Source organism: Pseudonaja textilis, chromosome 1, assembly GCF_049901715.1.
Source record: "Pseudonaja textilis isolate UNSWEBS1 chromosome 1, rPseTex1.2, whole genome shotgun sequence".
NCBI lineage: Eukaryota > Metazoa > Chordata > Lepidosauria > Squamata > Elapidae > Pseudonaja > Pseudonaja textilis.
This window is the reverse complement of record NC_141990.1, coordinates 274,339,197-274,363,019: the sequence shown is the minus strand read 5'-3', so window position 1 is coordinate 274,363,019 and position 23,823 is coordinate 274,339,197. Positions and strand designations below refer to the sequence as shown.

Below are 23,823 nucleotides of genomic sequence, written 5' to 3'. Positions count from 1 at the left end.
ACAGTAACATATGAGACTGGAAAGGAAATATTTGCTCAGCTGTCCTCAAGTTATGATGGCAATTCTAGCATAACACATTTACACTATCAGTAGGAGAAGGTTGGCATTTGCTGACTTGAATTTTCATTTCTATAAATCATGTATCTGGAAGGATCAGCTCCAGAGACATTAGCAAAAAAAAAAATCAAAACAGTCGGCTTGAGCATCCTTGCTTTTGAGGGCCTTCCCCGCAGCCTGGGTAATGGGAGGCGGAAAGGCCCAGCTGTCAGGGGTTGCGATCCACCTCCGGGAATCCTGGCAACAGTTCACGCACACGCCACGGACGGAAGAAAAAGCAGCGACGACGGGAGGCGGTGTGGGGAGAGAGAGCGGTGGATGGAAGAGGAAAAGCTGTGACCACGGAGCTTCCCCCAACGCACGCGTTCAACCACTGCTGTTCCTTTGACGTCGCGCCTGAGCAAGGAAGCCGCACTAGGGCCTGAAGAGCGCACCCATCGTGCTCACCGGATCCAAGCGGTGAGTGCAACGTGCGACGGTTGTGACGGCTCCAAGGGATGCCCGGGCGGCTCAGAGAGAGGGGCTGAGGGGGATGGCGGGCTAAAGTTTTTATATTGTGGGGCTTCTGCAATAGAAAGAGGGCGCCGTGGGCTGGCTATTCTTTACTCTTTTATTGTTAGTATCGTTCTCCTCAATTTTATGACGAGATATTTTGTTATTTTTTTAAAGAGAAATAATACAGTTCTGAGAGGAGTTAAATAGAAAGCAGAGGAGAGCGGGTCACACCGACCTTTCTTAGCCGATTCCTAACTGGTGAAATTATCTGTATATTATCTGTATATTATTATTATATTATCTGTATATGAAGAAATGCATCTGGAAAACAGTTAAGTTAGAAGGAATAAAATCCTGTCTGTAACATGCTAAAATGAGTATTAGTGAATATTTCCCCAACTGCGCTCTCTTTTTGTCCCCCGCCCCTCTTTTATAATAATAATAATGGTGCATATGCCGAGCTTCATAGGACATGGCTTTTTCCCAACATGCATCGTGAAGAAGCTGAATTGAAGGTTGGACTGCGAACGTTTAGGAGCACAAGGCTGACATCAGCTTCGTTTGTTGGATTTTCTCTGATTAATCATTGCTGCCATTTAGAGGAATCTCGTTTGAGGGAAACCAAACGGAGCCTTCGACCTCCAGGAACCAAAGCCAAATGTAGACAGAAAGGCAAAGAGAGGATAATATTTAATTGATGCGGCGAATGGGATAGGCTGCCAGTCTCTTGACGTATTTGAGAAGCTGTTTCCTAGCCGAATAGCCCAGTTGTTTCCTAGTACACAGCACAGCTTGGAACAGAGAAAGAACACCATAATATCACATATCATATTCATATATCTATGTATGTATATATGTGTGTGTATATATGTGTGTGTGTGTGTGTGTGTATGTGTATATATGTGTATGTATGTATGTATGTGTATATATATATATATATATATATATATATATATATATATATATATATATATATATATAAAATATATAAAATATATATGTATGTATGTATTTATGTATTTATGTATGTATGTATGTATATAAAATACCCGAACAAAGCTGAATGCCATATATATATATATATATATATATATATATGGATATATGGATATGTATATTTGTTTTCTTAAGTTTTCGCGGGTACTTACATGTATGGCATTCAGCTTTGTTCGGGTATTTTCCCACGTCATTATAGTTGTGCTTTTAAAGTTGTAGCAACATTTTGGCAGAATCTCATCTACCATCATCAGGCTTCTGTATTGTGTTCATCTGGAAATGCATAGAAATATAGAAGCCTGATGATGGCAGATGAGATTCTGCCTAAACATTGCTACAACTTTAAAAGCACAACTATAATGACATGGGAAAATACCCAAACAAAGCTGAATACCATACATGTAAGTACCCGTGAAAATTTAAGAATATACATAAACACACACACACACACACACACACACACACACACACACACACACATATATATATATATATATATATATATATATATATAATATTACATATAACATAACATATATAATATTACATATCATAGCACCATAATATATATAATATTACATATTACATAATATTACATGTCAATTTTACAGAAGACAGTGTTGAAAAAACACTACGCAATCTAAAACCATCTCCATCTATTGGACTGGACGGAATATGTGCACACTTCTTAAAAAAGCTATCCACTGCCATAGCCGAACCTCTAAGCATAATCTTTGAAAAATCTTTCAGGACCAGCTCCTTGCCAAAACCATGGTCACAAGCCATGGTCATCCCCATTTTCAAAAAGGGAGACCCCAGACTAGTTGAAAATTACAGACCAATCTCTTTATGCTGCGTCACCTGAAAAGTCATGGAATCAATTATTAACCAATCCATCATCCTCCACTTAGAAACAAACAACCTACTCTCTAATAAACAATTTGGTTTCAGGAAAAAACTATCATGTAATCTGCAACTCTTACACTGCAAAAACATATTGACTGCACAACTCGATCAGGGCAAAACAATAGATGCAATCTACATAGACTTCTGTAAAGTCTTTGATTCAGTGGTACACGACAAACTATTCCTAAAACTAAAATCTTACGGTTTCTCTGGACTCCTGCATAACTGCATTCCTGTCAAACAGACAACAAATGGTTAAAATTGGGAGCGTCCTATCAAATTCTGTACCTGTCAACAGTGGTGTCCCCCAAGGCAGTGTTCTAGGACCAACTCTTTTCATACTCTACATAAATGACCTTTGTGATCATATGAAGATCAACTGCATTCCCTTCACTGATGATGTAAAGCTATTCAACACCACAGACAATACTGCTACCCTTCAAAAAGACCTCGACTATGTATCAGAATGGTCAAGCAAATGGCAACTTCAAATATCAACAAATAAATGCTCTGTCCTACATATTGGCAAAAAATATATATATCAGAAAATAAAATACAGTAAAATAAAATAAAATATAGTCAAGATCTTGATGATCCAAACTCTGCCAAGGATCTTGGAGTACTCATCTCTAATGATCTAAGTGCTAGAGCCCACTGTAACTACATAGCCAAAAAGGCATTAAAAGTTGTTAACCTAATCTTATGTAGCTTTTTCTCTGGTAATATTACACTAATAACTAGAGCATACAAAACATTTGCTAGACCAATACTTGAATACAGTTCATCAGTCTGGAACCCACATTCCATATCTGATATTAACACAGTTGAGAAAGTCCAGAAATATTTCACAAGAAGAGTTCTCCACTCCTCTACTCGTTGCAGAATACCTTATGCCACCAGACTCAAAATTCTAGACCTAGATAACCTAGAACTACGCCACCTTCGGTCCGATCTAAATATAATATATAAAATCAAACATTGCAATGTCCTACCTGTCAATGAATACTTCAGCTTCAACCATAACAACACAAGAGCAAACAATAGATACAAACTCAAGGTTAATCGCACCAAACTTGATTGCAGGAAATATGACTTAAGTAACAGAGTGGTCAATGTCTAGAATACTCTACCTGACTCTGTGGTTTCTTCCCCAAACCCCAAAAACAAATAAGTGCTCTGTCCTACATATTGGCAAAAAAAATATATATCAGAAAATAAAATACAGTAAAGTAGACTGTCTACTATTGACCTCACGCCTTTCCTAAGAGGTCTGTAGAGGGCGTGCATAAGCGTCCCTGTCCTATTGTTTCTTTTATTTTTTATTTTTCTTATATGTATCCATGTATTCATAACTATGTTTATACTTATACCTATTATCTTGTAAGCAATTGACAAAAATAAATAAATAAATACATACATACATAAATACATAAATAAATAAATATTTCATTGGAAAGTGACTGGTGCTTAGAGACAAACCAAGACCAAAATTTGAAATCCTGTTAATGTGGAAGTAAGTAGCCCAAAGTCTAAGGTCCCAGCCTCTTCTTTGCATTTGCTAAAGTCTCACAGAACCACAAAGTTGACAACTAAATAAAGAAAACCAGGACAGAATTCAGTGAATATATTGCAGGCTTCCTCGTAAAAGCCTCTAAGAAACCGAATGTCAGTTTTCAAATTGATTTTTACCAGGCCCTTATTTACTTTCCTGTCCATGTGGAAATGGATAACAATGAACTTCACTTTTGATATTTGTGGTAAGGTTGACTTAAAATCCCTTTGTGTATTCTTCTATAACAGCCTTTCCCAAATGCCTGCTCCACTGGACCCAAGCATAATTCAGATGTTGGGGAAAAGGAGGAATGTGGCATTTCATTTCATCATTCATTGAGTTATTTGTTGTCTTGACATAGGTTACAAAATATAGATGGGTATCGCCATGACTTCAACTTTACTCTGCAGCCTGTCCCTTCTGCTGGCCTGCAGGCTGGCTTTGACTTTCAGTCACAGTGCTAGGAGCCCAGACAGAGTTTCTGAAGCTGACATCCAAAGACTTCTGCATGGTGTGATGGAACAGTTGGGCATTGCAAGACCCAGAGTGGAATATCCAGCTCATCAAGCAATGAATCTCATAGGTCCACAAAATATTGAAGGTAAACATTTATTTCTCTGAATTATTAATGAAATTGTTATTTTAAAGACAATATTGACATTCTATCCTGATTTTCCTCAAACGTATGAATTTGTTGGACTACTGGTTCCAGAAGTCCCAGCCAGCAACAGGAACATCTTTATAGCTTTTATAGTACCCCATATTTTATACACCAGGAAATTACACAAAACCCTTTCCTGGAGCTGATGGTTTCCAAATTCATTGAACAAAAGTATCCATTATTCCAAGAAAGCAAAGCCAACAAATCTGGTGGCTGGGAATTATAAAATAACAATGCAATATCTATAGTACTAAAAGGCTGTATATATACACAGCTCAAAAAAATAAAGGGAACACAAAAATAAGACATCCTAGATCTGAATGAATGAAATATTCTTATTAAATACTTTGTTCATTACATAGTTAAATGTGCTTACAACAAAATCACATAAAAATTATCAATGGAAATCAAATTTAGCAACCCATGGAGGTCTGGATTTGGAGTTACACTCAAAATTAAAGTGGAAAAAAACACTACAGGCTGATCCAACTTTGATGTAATGTCCTTAAAACAAGTCAAAATGAGGCTCAGTAGTGTGTGTGGCCTCCATGTGCCTGTATGACCTCCCAACAATGCCTGGGCATGCTCCTGATGAGGTGGCGGATGGTCTCCTGAGGGATCTCCTCCCACACCCGGGCTAAAGCATCCCCCAACTCCTGGACAGTCTGTGGTGCAACGTGGCATTGGTGGATGGAGCGAGACATGATGTCCCAGATGTGCTCAATTGGATTCAGGTCTGGGGAACGGGCGGGCCAATTCATAGCATCAATGCCTTCGTCTTGCAGGAACTTGTGACACACTCCAGCCATATGAGGTATAGCATTGTCTTGCATTAGGAGGAACCCAGGGCCAACCACACCAGCATATGGTCTCACAAGGGGTCTGAGGATCTCATCTCAGTACCTACTGGCAGTCAGGCTACCTCTGGCGAGCACATGGAGGGCTGTGTGGCCCCCTAAAGAAATGCCACTCCACACCATTACTGACCCACTGCCAAACCGATCATGCTGGAGGATGTTGCAGGCAGCAGAACGTTCTCCACAGCATCTCCAGACCCTGTCACATCTGTCATATGTGCTCAGTGTGAACTTGCTTTCATCTGTGAAGAGCACAGGGTGCCAGTGGCGAATTTGCCAATCTTGGCAAATGCCAAACGTCCTGCACGGTGTTGGGCTGTAAGCACAACCCCCACATGTAGACATCGGGCGCTCATACCACCCTCATAGAGTCTGTTTCTGACCGTTTGAGCAGCCACATGCACATTGGCCCGCTGGAGGTCATTTTGCAGGGCTCTGGCAGTGCTCCTCCTGTCCCTCCTTGCACAAAGGCGGAGTTAGCGGTCCTGATGCTGGGTTGTTGCCCTCCTATGGCCTCCTCCACATCTCCTGATGTACTGGCCTGTCTCCTGGTAGCGCCTCCATGCTCTGGACACTATGCTGACAGACACAGCAAACCTTCTTGCCACAGCTCGCATTGATGTGCCATCCTGGATAAGCTGTACTACCTGAGCTCCTTGTGTGGGTTGCAGACTCCATCTCATGCTACCACTAGAGTGAAAGCACTGCCAGCATTCAAAAGTGACCAAACCATCAGCCAGAAAGCATAGGAACTGAGAAGTGGTCTGTGGTCACCATCTGCAGAACCACTCCTTTATTGGGGATGTCTTGCTAACTGCCTATGCTTTCCACCTGTTGTCTATTCCATTTGCACAACAGCATGTGAAATTGATTGTCAGAGTTGCTACCTAAGTGAACAGTTTGATTTCACAGAAGTGTGATTGACTTGGAATTATATTGTGTTGTTTAAGTGTTCCCTTTATTCTTTTGAGCAGTGTATATATTGCCCAGGCAATCTAATAAATGTTTAGTATTCAAAATGTAATGCAAGATTACATAATATTCTTGCACCAATTGTGAGCAAGTCACTTCCCAAGCAGAACACTGTGATATAGAGAAGATGCTGCTCCTCATAAATATACATATATATGCATGTATGTATGTGTATATGTATATGTGTACGCACACACACACACACACACACACACACACACACACACAAACACACACACACGTATATCTGGCACAGTAATCCGGGTTACCATGGGTTAAAATATATAGAACTGAGTGAATATTTGAAGTAGCCAAGGTCAAAATCAGACTCCCTGATTATATCCCAGATTAATTTTTTTAGTGAACTTTGAGTTTCTAAAATCCACTTAAATGTATTCAGGCATGTGGAATAGAAGTTTCTAAAAATATATTCCAACAGACTTTCTGGATAAATGCTGTGTTGTTCTTTGTTTCAACATTAGGTGGCTGTTGAATACTGGATGTACAAACTAGGAACCTGCTTAAAATTGTATTTTATACATTTTAATCAGAAGATGGCGCACTGCCTCTTAAGAATTGGATGGAAGCCAAATGGTTTTATAAGGGTGTAATAGAATAAGTCTAAGTTGTTTGCAGTACAAATCATTCTATGTTAACAGCAATTTATCTGCTAGTAACGCAGTTTCTTTGGAAGATTTTCTTTCATTCCTTTACAAGAAAAAATAAGTAAGCATATTAGAGATGTCAGTAGCCCTACTTCATACTGATATTTCTGTGTAAAGTCACTCAAGGTCATTTAGAGATAATTAGTGATATAAATTGAAATGGAGGATTGTTAAAATTAAATCTAAATGTTGAAATGAATTTCTGTACAAGCTTACCTAGAAATAACCTGTAATAATCCTCAGTGAGATTTGTTCCCTATAAGGCTGTATTACATTGTAATATTTAATAAGAATGTCCCAAATATGCTTTTTTCAAAAGGGAACTGGACTTTCTTTGTTTTTCATGTCTTCAAGGAAAAACAAAGAAAATCCAGTTGCCTTTTGAAAAAGCACCTTTGGGACAACCATGACCTGAATGACTGAAAGTCTTCATAGAAATTTAATAAAAAATGTTTTCCATTCAAGATAATGGAGATAAAATCATTATCAAGCATTTTCCTGCAAAATCCTTATTATGTTGATTGCATAATACCAGTGGGAAACCCGAGCCTATTTTGTTCTGAATATGGAAGCATATCCTCATATCTAGAAAATTCAGAGACAACTTATGTATTAAGATTGTAAAGATCATTCTATATATTACAATTATAATTCTGATAATATATTGGTTTGATGATGATTACCTGAGAATTCTACAACCTCTCTTGGGAAGGAAACCAATGAGATTCATTGATTTTTCATGTCAATATTATTTCTATTTTATTTTGTATAATTTCAGCATTTAAAAAGAGCATTTGGAAAAAATGCTATTCTAAACTGAAATATTCATGGAAGGAGTGTCCAAATTTTCTACTTCAGCAGTATAAAAAAATAGAGAGGAAATTTCAGCAGTTCATCCCATATCTGATACATTTAAAATAAAAATCAAATATTCAGATATATTGTCACAAAGAACCTACAGTTGGGAATTGGTGATCAAGCATTTGAATGAGTTTTAAATAATGAGATCTGATACATTTTACCTGAAGGCTGCTAAAATTAAACTCTGAAAATATAAAAAACACATTCTAATTTCTAGCCCCAAGCAACATGGATTTATTTTTCATGGCCTTTCCTTTTTTTTATTCTGTAACCTTCCACGATTTACATCATTTACAGAGCATGCCAGTCTGAAACGTTTGCTAGCAAGAACAAAATTTCCAAAACAAATTGCTTAAGAAATAAGAATAGATATTTGATATATAGCCTCTGAGTTCCTTTTATCATATAAGGCAGTGTTCTCAACCTTTGCAATCCTGTGACTCCCTCACTCTATGATTAAATGCAATTATAGTACTTCATCACATTTATAGTTGGGGAAGGAAGAACTGTACTGTTTATTTTTCAATAATTCAATTTTAATCTCTGCATCAGACATTTTCAATCATTGAAATACCAAAGCTGTCCCTAGTGGGCTTGCCAGTGGACTTCCTTGCAGGTTTTGGAAGTGACACCCTGCTGGCTTTGCTTTCTGTTTTGTCTTGCATAATGCTGAGCCTAAAAAATTGGCAGTCCTGGGTGGTCATAACCCACATTTTCCGAATCCTTAAAATGTATAACAAACTAGCAGACTGTCATGCACATCAGTGCGTCACTAGCTTCACACATCTTTGGAGAATCATTTCCATCAGTTGTATATATTTTAGAGAAACCTTGGGGAAAATAAATTTTCCATGACCAAGACAGAAAAAGGGATGAAGTGCATGGTGATTCCATTTACCAAGTTGATATAGATAAGCGGGGACAGAAGGGGTGTAAGAGAGAGATTGTGACAACTTTAAAACTCACCATTTCCATCAAGTTTAGCAATTGCTGCTGTATACAGTTTGGCAGCATGTGCTAGTCGATAAGACTAGAGAATCTGTGGGTGACTAAGGCTGAAATAAAGATTCTTTTCAGAATCAACTTTTGGTGCATTAGATTGCCACTAGGCTATCCTTTCTTAACCACTATTTCCTAATTTATTGAGTGGGCAATTGTTCACACATTGTGATAGCAAGTGTCCCTTTCTACCTGTATTATTTTGATTCTGGATTTGCAAGGTTCCAGGAGGCATAATATCAAAAATGCAGTGCAAGAAGGAACAGGGTTTTTGAATTACTGTCTGTAAGAAAGCAGTCAGAGCCTGCTTCTGCCATTCTTCTTCCTCACAAGATAAACAGTTCATGATGTTTTGTGAAGAACATGATTTGCACAATCTGTGGAGGTTTTTTTTTACTGTCTTCTGGGAAGAAGAGGTGATGACTTCTGGGATCTTGAACTGAAAGGGGCTATAATTGGTAGAAAAAAAGTGTTATTCAGGGAAATCTTGGCAAACATTTAAAACTTTTAAGTAAGGGAAGTTGAAAAGTAATGTTAAAAAGTATTACTTCACAGAAAGAATAGTGGGAGCTTGGAAACAACTTCCAGAGGAGGTAATAAGTCAATCATCAATGACTGAGTTTAAAATGCTTGGGATAAATATACATCTATCATCCGTATTTTTTTTAAAAAAAATACATAAAAATAAAATAAGATAAAAATAGTAAAATATGAATAAAAGTAAAAAGTAAACAAAAACAAACAAAAACTGAAAAGGCAGACTCAATGGGCCACTGGGTCTTTTTCTGCCATCAGTTTTCTATGTTTTTATATTAACTGTATACACACAATAAATAATCAACTTTATGTTCCTTTGAAAAGCCTGTTTGTGCTTATCAAGATAAAAGTTGTGGGAGCAAAAACTCTTATTTGTTACTGCCATGACTAATATAACACGGGGAAACATTTTTTAAAAATATTTTTTTCTTCCATTTTGGCATTTACTTAAAGACAGGTCTGCATTACAGACTCATCCTTGCTTTTAGGTATACTGTATAGTCATGTGAAAATATAAGCACAACCATTGAAATTTGACTTTTTCATCATATTTCAGTGAAGATATTTGATCTTCATTTCAACAATATTGATATTTAAAGATACTACACTGCCACATATAGATCTCATAGATTCCCAGCCTGATGCCTTAATCACAACACCAAACTGGGTCTTTCCACCAAACTTGTGCTTGGCAAATTGATATACAAGGAGGGTGCATTTTTAGTGACTCAATAAACCTTGTCTATAAAGTACCTGTTCATTGGTTAATCACAAGTTGAATCCTTAAAATAAGAGAAAAATGTAGCCTAACTAACCCAAATGCCTGACTCAGTATCTGGGAATTTTTTTAAACCAATGACAATTTTAGACATACATACTTATTTACACACACACACACACACACACACACACACACACACACACACACCATTCCATTATTTCTTTCTGGGATAAGCAATTATATGCAGAATGCAAAAAAAAGAATATATAATAATAAAAGCAGGAGCTGAGGAAACCATAGCTAGATTACACTGAGACCATTCATTTTTTAAAATCTATCCTAGTAAACTATCCCTGTTCTTATCACTTTCATCCACCACTTTATATCATGCCTTTGTTCTTTAGACTATTATACATTCTCCCATTTTAACAATTATGTTGTTACTTTCTGTTTTTATTGAGCATGGTTTAATTTTAATTTCAAGTGCCTACTGTAAGTGTAGCAACCAAGTAGACATAATGCCTGTCTATGAATACTTCAGCTTCAACCATAACAACACAAGAGCACACAATAGATACAAACTCAAGGTTAACCGCACCAAACTTGATTGCAGGAAATACGACTTCAGCAATAGAATGGTCAATGTCTGGAATACTCTACCTGGCTCTGTGGTTTCTTCCCCAAACCCCCAAAACTTTAACCTTAGACTGTCTACTATTGACCTCACCCCTTTCCTAAGAGGTCTGTAGGGGGCATGCATAAGCGCACCAACGTACCTACCGTCCCTGTCCTATTGTTTCTTTTATTTTTCTTATATGTACCCATTTCATGTATTCATAACTATGTTTATACTTATACCTATTATCTTGTAAGCGATTGACAAATCTAATAAATTAGTAATTAATTAATACATTGTCTTAAGAGAAATGAGTATGGAATGATGTTAAGAAGAAGCAGACAGAGGTTTTGTGACCTGCTTAAGTGATCTCCATTGAAGTAAAGAAATGAACATAAGTTTTGATTTAGATGTTTAATCAAACTCATGAAAAAGATTGTAATTTTTTGTGTGTTTGTGTGCAATTCTGTGTTTATTAGGTGGTGCCCATGAAGGTTTGCAGCATTTGGGTCCTTATGGAAATATTCCAAACATTGTTGCTGAGTTGACAGGTGATAATATACCAAAGGATTTCAGTGAAGATCAAGGATATCCAGATCCTCCAAACCCGTGCCCAATTGGAAAAACAGGTAAGTTGTATGAACTCTCTACAGTAGGGGTGTTAAACTTGCATCGTCACGGTAGCATCAGGTGACATATCGGGACTTTTTTCCCCTTGACTAAACTGGGCATGGGCGTAGCCAGCATGTGACGCATCCAGCCCATGGGCCATGAGTTTGACAGCCCTGTACTAAAGGATTTCCTCCTTTATACTGAGGAACCAGATTGAAATTATACTATAAAATATTCCATTTTTTTCCATCAGAAAAATTACATACAGTTACACAGATTAAAGAATCCAAATTAGTATTCTATTTCTAACATGCATTTGTTGAAATATTAGTTTTTATAGGAAAGGAAGGATCAATGGAAATGGGGACAAACAAAGGCTAAGAAATTATATTTACAGATTGTATTTATATAATCAATACATTTAAGTATTAAATCAAAGTCTAGTTCTAGTTTATCTGTGGGGTTGATTTTCTGGTCTGGTCCACTTAATCAGGCTGATGAGGCATGGTAATAAAATCACTTTTCAGTCTTGAGGATGTATTTATCTAATAAGCAAATTCTGATTTTCTGAACTAAAGTCAATCATTTGAATCATTCCTTAAGACTTAAATAACTGCATTATCCTATATGATATGATAATTACACCCAATATGCACATAAATATTCTGGGTAGTGGTTGGGAATCTCTAAATTCTCAATATAGGCTGCAATCAACCACACAAAAAAATATTAAAGATTTATGTAGCCTAGAAATATAAGTACAAATATAAATATACATTACTGGATTAATACCCACGCATCTGTTTATTGTACTTTTTAATTCTCCTATGATCCTACAGAAACAAATTATACCTGCTCCAAAGAACTGTGGAAATTATTTAACCGTCCCAAGAGTCCTGTTTTGAAGAAGTGTATTTTTTTCATACTCCTTTTTAAAAAAAAAAACAAATTTTATTCAGTTTTTCACATTAAAAACAAAAATCTCTTTTTAGTGGACAACATATTTCCGGGTCATCACTTTTACATACAAATATGACAGCAGTTATACATTCATATATGCATACTTAATTCTATTATTACGTTTTCCATTCCAAATTTTCAGTAAGGAGAGCAACACACAAATTAATTCTAGCCTCTTTCATTAATCTCAATCAAACATATTTTTGTTTCATTTCAATTATTTCAAATATAATCCTTTAATATTTATTTTAAAAATAAAGATAAACAATATATGTTTGCCTAATGATAACAACAACAACAACAACAACAACAACAACAACAACAACAATAATAATAATAATAATAATAATAATAATAATAATAATAATAATAATAATGGTTACCAATGTCTCTCCTTCCTTTTAATAGTCTATGTTAACTTATTAATTTAAGTGGTTCTTCAGTCTGTCATATTCCCTTTCCATCACACATTCTTTTTGTAAATTCTAGATTAATACAGGTTTAACATTAAAGAAAAAAACTGCTTTGAGTGTGACACCTCAGTGGTTAAAATATACCTTTATTCCCTCATCTTGATTCCCAATAAACCATTATTTTTAAGAAGTTACAATAATAATCAATACATCTTTTCATTTGCATTCTGCAACATATTCCCCCCCCCTTAATTTTTAATAAGAGTTATCAGTATCTTTCCCTCCTTTAATAATCTATATTACCCTATTTTCTAAATATTTTTAATTGCAGATACATTCTTGTTACCCCTTGTCACCCTGCAGAATCCCCTTTTTAATTCATCAACCATTATCTCTGAAGAAACTATTTATTTTCAATATTTTACTATTTCTGTATTTCTTTATTTCATGCACCTATTTCTTACTGCTTCTCCTCCCCCTCTTTTCCACATATCTTTTCTCATTCCAGTTTATATCCCTCTCTTTCTTGATATCTTCCTTTCCCCCTTTCTGCTGGATCTTTCTGCCTTTCCCGACTTCACAGGTATTCCCTTTTTTGATTGCCTTCTTAAATCTCAATTTTTTAGCCTTCCTTCTTTTCCCACTTCTTTGTAGTGTTCTTTGTGTTAATTGTCTATTTAAGATGTCTTCTCCTTGAGTCGACTCCTCCTCTGAAGCTCTTTTTTCTTGTTCTTCAATCACCATTTCCATTTTTTCTAACACAGAGCAAAGTGATTTGCCTCTTTCCTGTAGTAATTCTCTCATATTTTTAAGTTCTGTTTTTAATTCCCGAAGAGATATCATCATTACACACTCTTATATTTTATGATCGTTGAAGTCCACAAAAAACACTTTTACTTTCCTTCTTTCTTCTTTCAGTTTTCTAAAGTTCTCAATTATTCCAGCCCAGGGTCTATACCAAAAACAACAATCAATCCTACAGTCAGTCTTTCCTTGCTTTTTTCTTTATTCTGGTTCAGCTTTCACTTTCTAAGATTCTTACTTTGTTTCAATATTTCTTTAACGTTATATCAACACGAGTTCATTCAGAAACAGGATGCTTTCCCTTTTGTTTGAGCTCAAGTTTTTGTCAGAAGGTGACACTCTCCATTATACAAATTCTTCTTTATTTAGGGTTTTTTGAACCTCAATATTCCAGCACAATCCAGTCTCCAATTTGTAAATTTTATTATTATTTTTCGACAGTCTTAAGTCCAGCTTTGTCTTATGCCTGTTTATTGCCAAAATATTTTAGTCCAATTTAGTTAAATCTTTAGTTCCGGCTTCTTCCTTTCCCAGTTCAAAGCCCCGCTTAGTTGTCAAAAATATTTTCTTATTTTTTTTCCTGTCTCTTTGTAATTTCGCAGCTCACTTTTCTTTTCTGAAAAATTCAATGTTACCTTGATCCCGGGGTACTTTTGTTTAGTTGTCGCCCAGTGGTCCCGGTTCAGATGTTATCTACCTCTTTCTTCCCTCCTGCACAGAACTTAGTCCAGCTGAGTCCTCCTCTTCTGGGTGGCCATTTTAGACCACCGCTGCAGTTGTCTTCGGGGGGAAAAAGACCAAGCCCAGGAGGGGAGATGCGGCTCCCCTCAACCTGGCTTGCGGCTTCCCCTTGCTCCACTGCCCCTCCAAGGCAGCTTCAGCCCCAATTGCGATGATCGGGGCTCTCCAACAAAAGAGCACGGACCATAGCCACGGAGAGTCATGATCTATGGTCCATCAGCAAGGAGGGCTCAACCCCCACCAATACTTCTTAAATAAAAGTAATTGCATATGTTCCTGGTGTGTTAAAAAAAAAAATTAAACTTGCCAAACTGCTCAGGTTTTTCCAAAATGTTTTGTAGTTGATGATGGATGTCTTGAAAACACACCCGACACAGCAGAGTTCAGCAAAGACTACCAACTTCATCAGCATCTTTTTGATCCAGAACATGACTACCCGAACTTAAGCAAATTGGTATGTATATCAGGTTTATTGCAGTGAAATGCTCCATTATGTAACTATTAATGAAAATATTTCTGTGTACTTTAATAAACGTTCTCTGAAGGACCTTATTTATAAAAAAATACCCTAAATTTTAATTTATATACGGTATAAGGGTGTGTATATAAAGAAATAGCATTGCAAGGATTATCTATCTGTGTTATGGTCAAATGCAGAGGTTGGGACTATTTCTTCCACTTAAAGTCCAAGATAATGATGCAGCAATTACAGCTGATTCCACTTTATGTTTACACCGCCAGATTCTTACACGATTCTTAAGCATTTTAGGCAGTCAACAAAATTCCGCCCCGCTTTTTTTGTATTGTGCTTTGATTAATTTTGCAATCTTTGGTAAATGTACCAGATGTTTAACTCAAACAATTCATTTTTGCCAACTCAAATAATCTTTTCTTGTACTACTACTACTTTGAGAACTATAAAGCACTTGCTTGTGACCACAAATATATTGCTGGGATTTAAAGCATTTCCCACCAGAGTCCCTTGAATATCACTTGGATGCTGTAATTGCTGGGCATATACTTAACTTTATCGCAGAAATCAGTGGGCTGAATTTCCTTAATCTTGATTGGAAGATTGTATTGCTTAGTACTTATGACATTTGTGTACTATCCAGTAATCTAAAGAATTTAGGTAATATCTAATAAAGAAATGCAAAAAAATTTAAAAAACAAAATAAAATACAACATGCATAAAATTTGTACTCAACAGCAGCGTAAACATAATAATAAAATGAAACTCTAAGTAATGTCTAAGAATTGAAGGGCATTTACTAGTACATTTAGTCTGAGGATTTCTATAATATACATGTGCTGTTAAAATTACTTTTATAAATGAAAACTCTTTACATTAAAACTGCTTCAAGTACAGCAACAGGCAAACCCTTTTCATAATATAGTCATTCATACAAAAATTTATTTTGAAAGATCCCATTTAGTGAGAGCAATTGAAAAAATATTTGAAGATTTTAAACTTTAAAGGACTTTGTATGTATTAACTGTGAATCTTTTAAGCTATAGAAGACTCTAAAAATGGAAACAGCACTTTCAATTAGTCTTTTAAATGCAGTTGGTAAGGTGTTTGATTGTCCTATCTTAGTTCATGATGTTGCAGCCATGTTTAGAATAATTTGAACTGTTTTTTTAAAAAACAACCATATTGCAATAATCTCAATGAAGTCCAGCATAGGTAAGTTCAAAGGTGACATACCAGCCAAAGTTAATATAAGGTATTTTAAAGCATTGGAGTCATTTAAACTTCTAATAACAGTGGGTGAATAAACTCCTGCAACTTGGCCTTCTGGTAGTGAAATAGGTAGAATCTATTTATAAACTACCAGCCTTATCTCTATCTTACATGGACAAAGACTCTTTGATTCATTCTTATCTATTTTGTTCAGGGTGGATTTGATTTAAATCAAGTTGATTTGAATCATGATTTAAATCCCTAGTACAAAGGCCTGATTTAAATCAACTCAATTTAAGTCGTAATTTTTAAACAGCAACTGTCATCTCTGTCCCGCAGTGGCTTCTCCTCTGACCTGCTGTTGACTTACTAACAATCCCAATATTGCAGAATATACAGCCTCAAGCTACATAACTAAACTCCATTTCATGCTAAATAAACTAAATTATTCATGTATCTTAAATAGAAAACTATCTTTAGATAGATTTTACTCCAAAAGCATTTTACTAAAATAAATTTGATAAAAATCAAAAAAATCTGATTTAAATTTTAAAAAAATCAGATTTTTTTTAATTTTTACAAATTTCAATTTTTATCCACCCTGATTTTGTTATTGCATCCAAACTGGTTTTCCATTAGATATAGACAGACCAGATTTTGGGTGATTTTACAAAGCATGTTAATTCTAGATAGGATCACCCATGTCCTTTTGAAAGCAAATCATAGTATTTTGTTTTTATAACAATACACAAAAAAACAGAAAATTAAGGTTGTTTAAATATCAGTGTGTAAGTATCCTGTTCCAGAATTTTAAATTAAGAGTTAATAGAGTTAGTTATAGAATATTCTGTCTAATGCAAAAAGTTATTTTGGAGCAGTAACTCTATTTTTAACATAAAAACATTGGTGCTGATATCATGGGATGTATTCAACAATATTATTTGTATGTGAAAGGTTGTAAATGAATGATAAATTTACATGTGAAATTTTAGAGAAATTTGACATTGAAATTGTTTCTTTAAAGTTATCATCAACAAATTACCAACTTACTTTGAAAGCAACTTGAATTCAGATGGTATTGTTTTCTTTCTGCCTGTTTATGCTTGTTACTCTACTTCATAGGTCTAAATTAGTCTAGAAGTATGTCTGAATATAAATTAAATGTGCAAAACACAAATGGTCTTAATGCTTTAATATTGGTTCTGTTGATGCTCTTTAATACTATTTTATGCCCAAAGTAGATGTAATAACACTATTGTGCATGCAGTAATTCAAAATCTATGAGTGTTGAATGTATACATTTGGAGTCACCCTATGGACATCTGTTCATTCTTTGCAAACCTGCTCCTTGTTTTGTGTATATTGTAGGGTTGAAGTTGTGATGTGCTTAGCTCTTTCTAAAACCAAGTCCTGTGATGCAAAAAATGCTATTAGTTCCTCTTTGGTGGAGATGGGCTCAAAAGATGGTAAACATTTCACCAGAAATCAGAATGCTTTCCTTGCAGAACTTCTGGACATGCCACATTTTCAGATTTACCTTTACGGCAGGAATGAGATCTTAGTTCAGATTACATTATCTTATCTGAACTCTGTTGCTACCTGCTCTTATATTTGCATCAATTATGGTCTTAACATATAACCAAACAAAACCAAGTATTTCTTTAACCAAAACAATTGAGCAAAGTGGGGTTTTTTTAAGCTCTTAATCTGTTTTTAAGTTAATTGCAGTGTACCTTTAAAAATGTCCAAAAACTTATCTTTGTAAAGGAGATTTAGCTAAAACAGTATTTTAAGGGAAATTATAAATAAAACACCGCTTTTAAGAGGAAATAAAATACATGTCTCCTATTGTGTTTTGCATGTTAAATTGATTTTCCCCCAAGTGACTTTGCACAAATTATTGCAGCCAAGAATGTCTCTTTGGCCAGCTTCATCCCCATTTCCTTGTCTCTTTGGCACAGTAGAGATGAAATAGTTGAGGTCAAACAAAAGCTACATCTTGTGAACTTGGACTTAAATTAGTATGAGAAGCACCAGCAGATTATGTTAGGCAGAAAGCTAGCTTGTTACAGTATTTGTTTCTCAGAAATACTTCATTCAGGAATTCCTGTTTTGTAACTCTCTTTATTACAGTTCACTATGTCGCATTATGCTTTTAAAAAACACAGTTATTCCTCCTAAATGTTTTTGCTTTAACTTTTTCTTTTTGGGGTCCACATTATAATTCCAATGGAAATCAAATCTGTGGAGCATGTGTCTGACATTCCAGCCTGTACTTGAACTTGCAACATTTATGAAATACAGCAATGTGTGGGATTAGTTATAAAGGTTGGAGCTGAAAGTCATAGCCATCTTAATATTGTGAAGCTCTTCCCCCCCAAATCAAATTTAGCTTCATTGTATTAAAATAATTTTAGAACAGTTTATTTCTGAAAAGGGTAGATCGGGCTCTTTTTTAAAAAGAAGAAAGTATTTGTAACAGTAACATCAATTAAAAATAGAAGGTGGCAAGGGAAGCAATTAGAATAGTAATAAGAAACATATTTAAATCACAACTTAACGGAAACATCCATATGACTACAATAGAGCTTCTCTTTTCTTTCCTCCTTTCTATCCTTCCAAGTAGTCCACCGGGCAGCATCAGAAGGGAGAATCTATTTCAGCTGTGATAGTCTTTCTGCTTATGGAGAGGTATAATTAGATACAATCCAAATGTACATTTTATAAAACAGGCAGTTATGTCTCTGTCATGCCCCTGGTGGAGACTGACTCTGAGGGAGAGGAGGAACAGCTGATGGAGTAGAAGTGTGGCTCCGGGGGTTGTGGAGGAGGCTGGGGAAGGGCAGAGGCTGGCTGGGCAGTCAGAGGAGGACCCAGGCCCATCCCCTCTCCATCCTAGGGCATGCAGGGAGGAGAGGATAAGGGAGAGACGTGGTCTACTGGGGAGGAGAGGGCCTTGATCCTCTTCATGAGCTGAAGTTGTGACAACTGGATAAGAGGACAGACATGCGTACAGGCAAGTGCTGGAAACAAAGTGTGGAAATATCTCTAGTTTATTGTTTCTGTGTTTGGCGTCCTTCCCAGTATGTGTTCTGATATCTCTGGATGCCCTTGTTTTGCCTGGTTTGTGTTGCTTTTTACTCTTTATAATTTAAACGGCATTTCCTCCTTCTTGTAACTGCTTGTGTGGGAGTTTTTTGTCTCCAGTTAAGGATATTTGGAGCTTGGAAGCAAAGTGAAGGAATAAAAGGGGCTTCCCCTGTTTTTTTGTGACGGTGTTTATTTTTTATCCCACCCTGGGTCATCAAGTCTGGTCTTGCATTTTAATAGAATCCACATACTAAATAATAATCTACCCAATGCACTGTTGCTTTCTCTGACTGATAAATAGTTTCCAAGGCCTTGGATATATGATGAGATTTCTCATCAGGCTGAGTGGAACAGTGCCTCAGATGGTGAAAGATGGGTTATGAGCAATAGTGGTAGCTTTCTCACTTTTTCTTTTGAGGCTCTCTAGCTAGCTTCTTCCATTGAAAAGAGAGTTCCATACAACTGGCAATCTGCTGTGGGCCACAGGTGTAATACAGGGCATGCAAATAACTGTTTTGCATAATGTTAAAGCATGAAGACTTAATAGCTGACCAGTTGCTGTAGGGATGCTGATGCAATGAGGATGAGTCAGCAGGGTTATTGTCGCTTTAAGACTGAGGGTGGGTCAGCAGGGTTATTGCTGCTTTAAGAAGCTGTCTGTATAAGGGAGGCCATGAGAGGCATCTCTCTCTCGTGTTCTATCTCCATTGTAGTTCTCCATGCAGAGTAATGAAGACTGCTTGCTTGCCTGTTATGTCCCTAACATGTATATGTATGTATATAGCTGTCTTGTATATAAACCATTGTTAAAAGACAAAGCCTGCGTGCTGGGTTGTGCTCCTGGGTTGTGCTGCAAGCACTCTGACACATAATATGTGATCTATCCTGGTTTAGATATGATGCATGATAAACTAATCTATGTTCATCAGTCTCTAGATGTGAGTTGGGGAAAAGTCCCCATCTTGCACTTGTCTCTGACAGCAAATATCTGGATGGATCTGTAGCTCAAATTTACTGAAAAGGATCTCATTCATGCAAAGCCTGAGTTCTAGTATGCTTGATACTTTTCCACTGTTACTCCTACCTTGATACAGCTAAAATTAAAACCATCGTGTAACTTAGAATCATCATATATTCCCATTCTTGTAATAGCTGATGACAATGAGGATCCCAGAAGAATGCAAATATTGTATTAATAACTGCAGTAATCCAACTGTTTTCTTGTGGTTTATTTTTTCAACAACATGGCATTCTCTACCAAAATGCTTTCCAAAATATTCATATGATAATATTTAGATGGCACAAAGTCTTGCTTGAAAAGAGGTTATAAATTTGATCCACACTTTGTATTCTTTTATTGTTTTACAGAATAAGAATTTACTCTTTGAGAAAATGAAGGGTGAACCGAAAAGAAAGAAAAGGGTAATTTTCAGAACACAACTTGTTTTCATTTACTATCTTAATGTCGAATCAGGCAAGAATGCAAATAAAATCAGATTGCTGAGATAGTTATAAATAGCATATAAAACCTGGACTGTCCTTATTTCCAGAAAACATCTGTAATAAGCGAGATAGTTCTTCATGTTAAAGTAGCATTTCTCAGTACACTCGTAGCCATTCCGATCTATTTTTTAAAAAATGAAAATTAAGTGCAACCCTTCTCTTTTCCCAGGTTTATCTCTAGACCACATATATATAGAATTTAACTTGCTACTTATTTGGGTAGCTTTAAAATGGGTGAATTTATGGAAGACAGTTCTATCAAGGTCTACTGCTATCGAGGACACAGTTTTGTAGCATCCTTTACACATTTGGATGGCTGTGTAAGAAACAAAATGCTGGACTAAGATTATTTTTGGCCTAGTTGATAAAATATACCCCCACTCCCAAGCAGAAATGTAAACATATAGGGTTGTACATACAGTTTAGATCATATTGAACACTGTCCTAGAGTATAGAACAGTAAGATCATTCACTTTTATAATCCTTATTTCTACTTCCTTCTTTCTCTTACTTTTGTTTCAGTAAACTTAAGACCTGGTCCATTCATTGAATAGATTGAAATCCTGCCCCATTTGGGGAGTTTTGAAGAAGAAAACATTACACTACAATTTTAAAAAAACTAAATACTCATCCATCTCATATACTTCGAAAGACTCTAGGTTGCTTATCTGGATTATTTTCCATTCCTAAGTGTTTTAAAATATTTCATCTTTCAGAATGTAAATCCATATCTTCAAGGACAAAGATTGGACAACGTTGTGGCAAAGAAATCTGTTCCACGTTTTTCAGATGAAGAAAAAGACAGAGCAGAAACTGAATGAAGATTCATGGATGGCTCGAGTATTAATTATATAAAAAGTTATTCAAATATTAGTAGCTGCATGTTTATTACCTATATAAATCTTTCTGGAAACCAGTTTGATTTATAGTTACTTATAATATTTCTTTTTCTGCATCTACACCAAGGTGGTTCCTTTCAGATGTGTTGGGCAATGATTCCCAGAATTATTGCGATGCCAATGGGAGGTATAATCTAGTATATCTGCTTTTAGATTTGGGTGGCTGTCCCAGGTATACAACTATTCGATTCTACTTCTTGTTATAATAACATAATCATCAACATAATCATGTCTTGCTTTGAATCTGACTTTAAGCATTAATAAATTTTAATCATTGTGATTTAAACTGGTGTTAAGAAATGAGTCTTTAAAGAGTTGGTAACATTTAAAGATTATTCAGTTGTTGAATATTTTCACCTGATATAAAAGATTGCTGTTTGGGAACAATTATTTCACTTCTTTCTGTTTGTAAATAATAATATAATGCAAAATAAATACCTAGGTACTTGCTGTTATATTGAAAGCCAACATTCTCCGTTTTCATTAAATTACATGTTTCAGACAATTACCAATCAAATGGTTGGTCCAATATAGGCAAATTATGATATTTCTAAAGAGGTGCATGTGATTAAGCTTTTTACCCAGAAGGCAAGATGCTTATACACTCAGCTACAAGGAAATGCTCTCTCACCTAAGTGCACAGAACTAGCTAATTATGCATATATTACCCCGTTAATTATCTGTTTCTGAATAATGAATTATAACCTATGTGCCTCTCATATCTAGACTGAAAATGTCTGGATTACCACTAGATATGTATAAAGTAATACAGAAAATACTAACTGCTGCCCCTTATTGCTTATCTGAATTTCTGCAGTTCAAATATGGCAGACCTAATCAGATAAACTGATATAAAATAAGACATTATTTTAATATTTCCTTTCTACCCTATTCAAACAGAATCTTTCTGTTCTACAAACAAAGAGAAGGATCTTTGTCATGAGACAGATTTAAAGATATCCAGGTAGTCAGCCAGAATGATATGCAGGTAGTCCTCGACTTACAATAGTTTGTTTAGTGACCGTTCAAAGTCTGAAAAGTGACCTATGACCATTTTTCACACTTATAACTGTTTCAGCATTCCCATGGTCACATGATCAAAATTTAGATCCTTGGCAACAGGCTCATGTTTATGATGGATGCAGGGTCCCAGGGTCATGTGATCACCTTTTCTCGACCTTCTGAGAAGCAAAGTTGACGGGGAAGCCATATTTACTTAACAACTATGCTACTAACTTAACAACTGCCATGATTCACTTAACAACTATGGCAAGAAAAGCTGTAAAATGGGGCAAAACTCACTTAACAAATATCTCAGTGACACAAATGTTGGACTCAAATGTGGTCATAAGTTGAGGATTACCTGTACATGATCTGGGTATGATATACATGATCTTGTTCCTGATTTTGCAGATTTTTCTCTCTCAAGATTATACAGTACACATTTTGATCCCTGAAACATTTCTCATTTCAGAGGGGAAAAAAGCGGTATCCTATTCATTATTATGTCTTTTCATTATGTCTGTCTGCAATTATATCTATTTCTCTCCATTGTAAACCCCTATTTAATATGTGCACAGCACACACATACATCCAGTTAAAGGATATAGCTATCATGGGTATTGAAAAAAAACAACCCATAATCTCTAGATCAGAAGAAAATAGTTGCCAGGTTTGCTTATTTGGTATTCAGCTTCCTTCATAAAGTACATATACTACCATTATTAAGTATTTAAAGCCAGCAAAATATCCACCCCATAATACTGTAATAGTCCTGGTTTCCACAAAGTAGTTCCTGAATCACTGGTGCTCAGGAGACACCCTCCCTCTATTTCCTCTCAGCAGAGACAGCACATTCTTTTATTCTGTCTTTCAAATGAAGGAGGTCAATTCATTACTGGGCTTTAAGTTCTGCGAGAGAAGGCAGAAAAGGCAAACATCTGCTATGCTAGGATTTCACAGATACCAAACAGATGCAACTTTTAGTTGGCAGAGAAAAACTGTAGCAACATCCTTTCCACAGGAGTGAACAGCACTTTGGGTAACAATACAGCGTCTGACATAATGATGAATTATCCCGATCCTCTCCATGTTGATTAATTTTGTGCCTGGCTAATGATGCTTTTGGTATCAAAAGCAGCAGGGTTACATTATTTTTAGTACATCATGGCCTGAAATCAGACAAAGTTGGTATGAGAACAGTAAATCAAACTGTAGTTGCA

General features: G+C 35.9%; 1 protein-coding gene across 1 annotated transcript; it reads left to right on the top strand.

Moving 5' to 3' along the window:
* The first annotated feature begins 342 nt into the window (after window positions 1–342).
* SCG5 (secretogranin V) lies at window positions 343–22,057 on the top strand. Its single transcript, XM_026705025.2, has 6 exons — window positions 343–516; window positions 4,368–4,607; window positions 11,375–11,524; window positions 14,767–14,879; window positions 20,568–20,621; window positions 21,419–22,057. The coding sequence occupies exons 2-6, from the start codon at window positions 4,382–4,384 to the stop codon at window positions 21,521–21,523; spliced, it is 648 nt and encodes a 215-aa protein (XP_026560810.1). The 5' UTR covers window positions 343–516; window positions 4,368–4,381; the 3' UTR covers window positions 21,524–22,057.
* The last annotated feature ends 1,766 nt before the right edge of the window (window positions 22,058–23,823 follow it).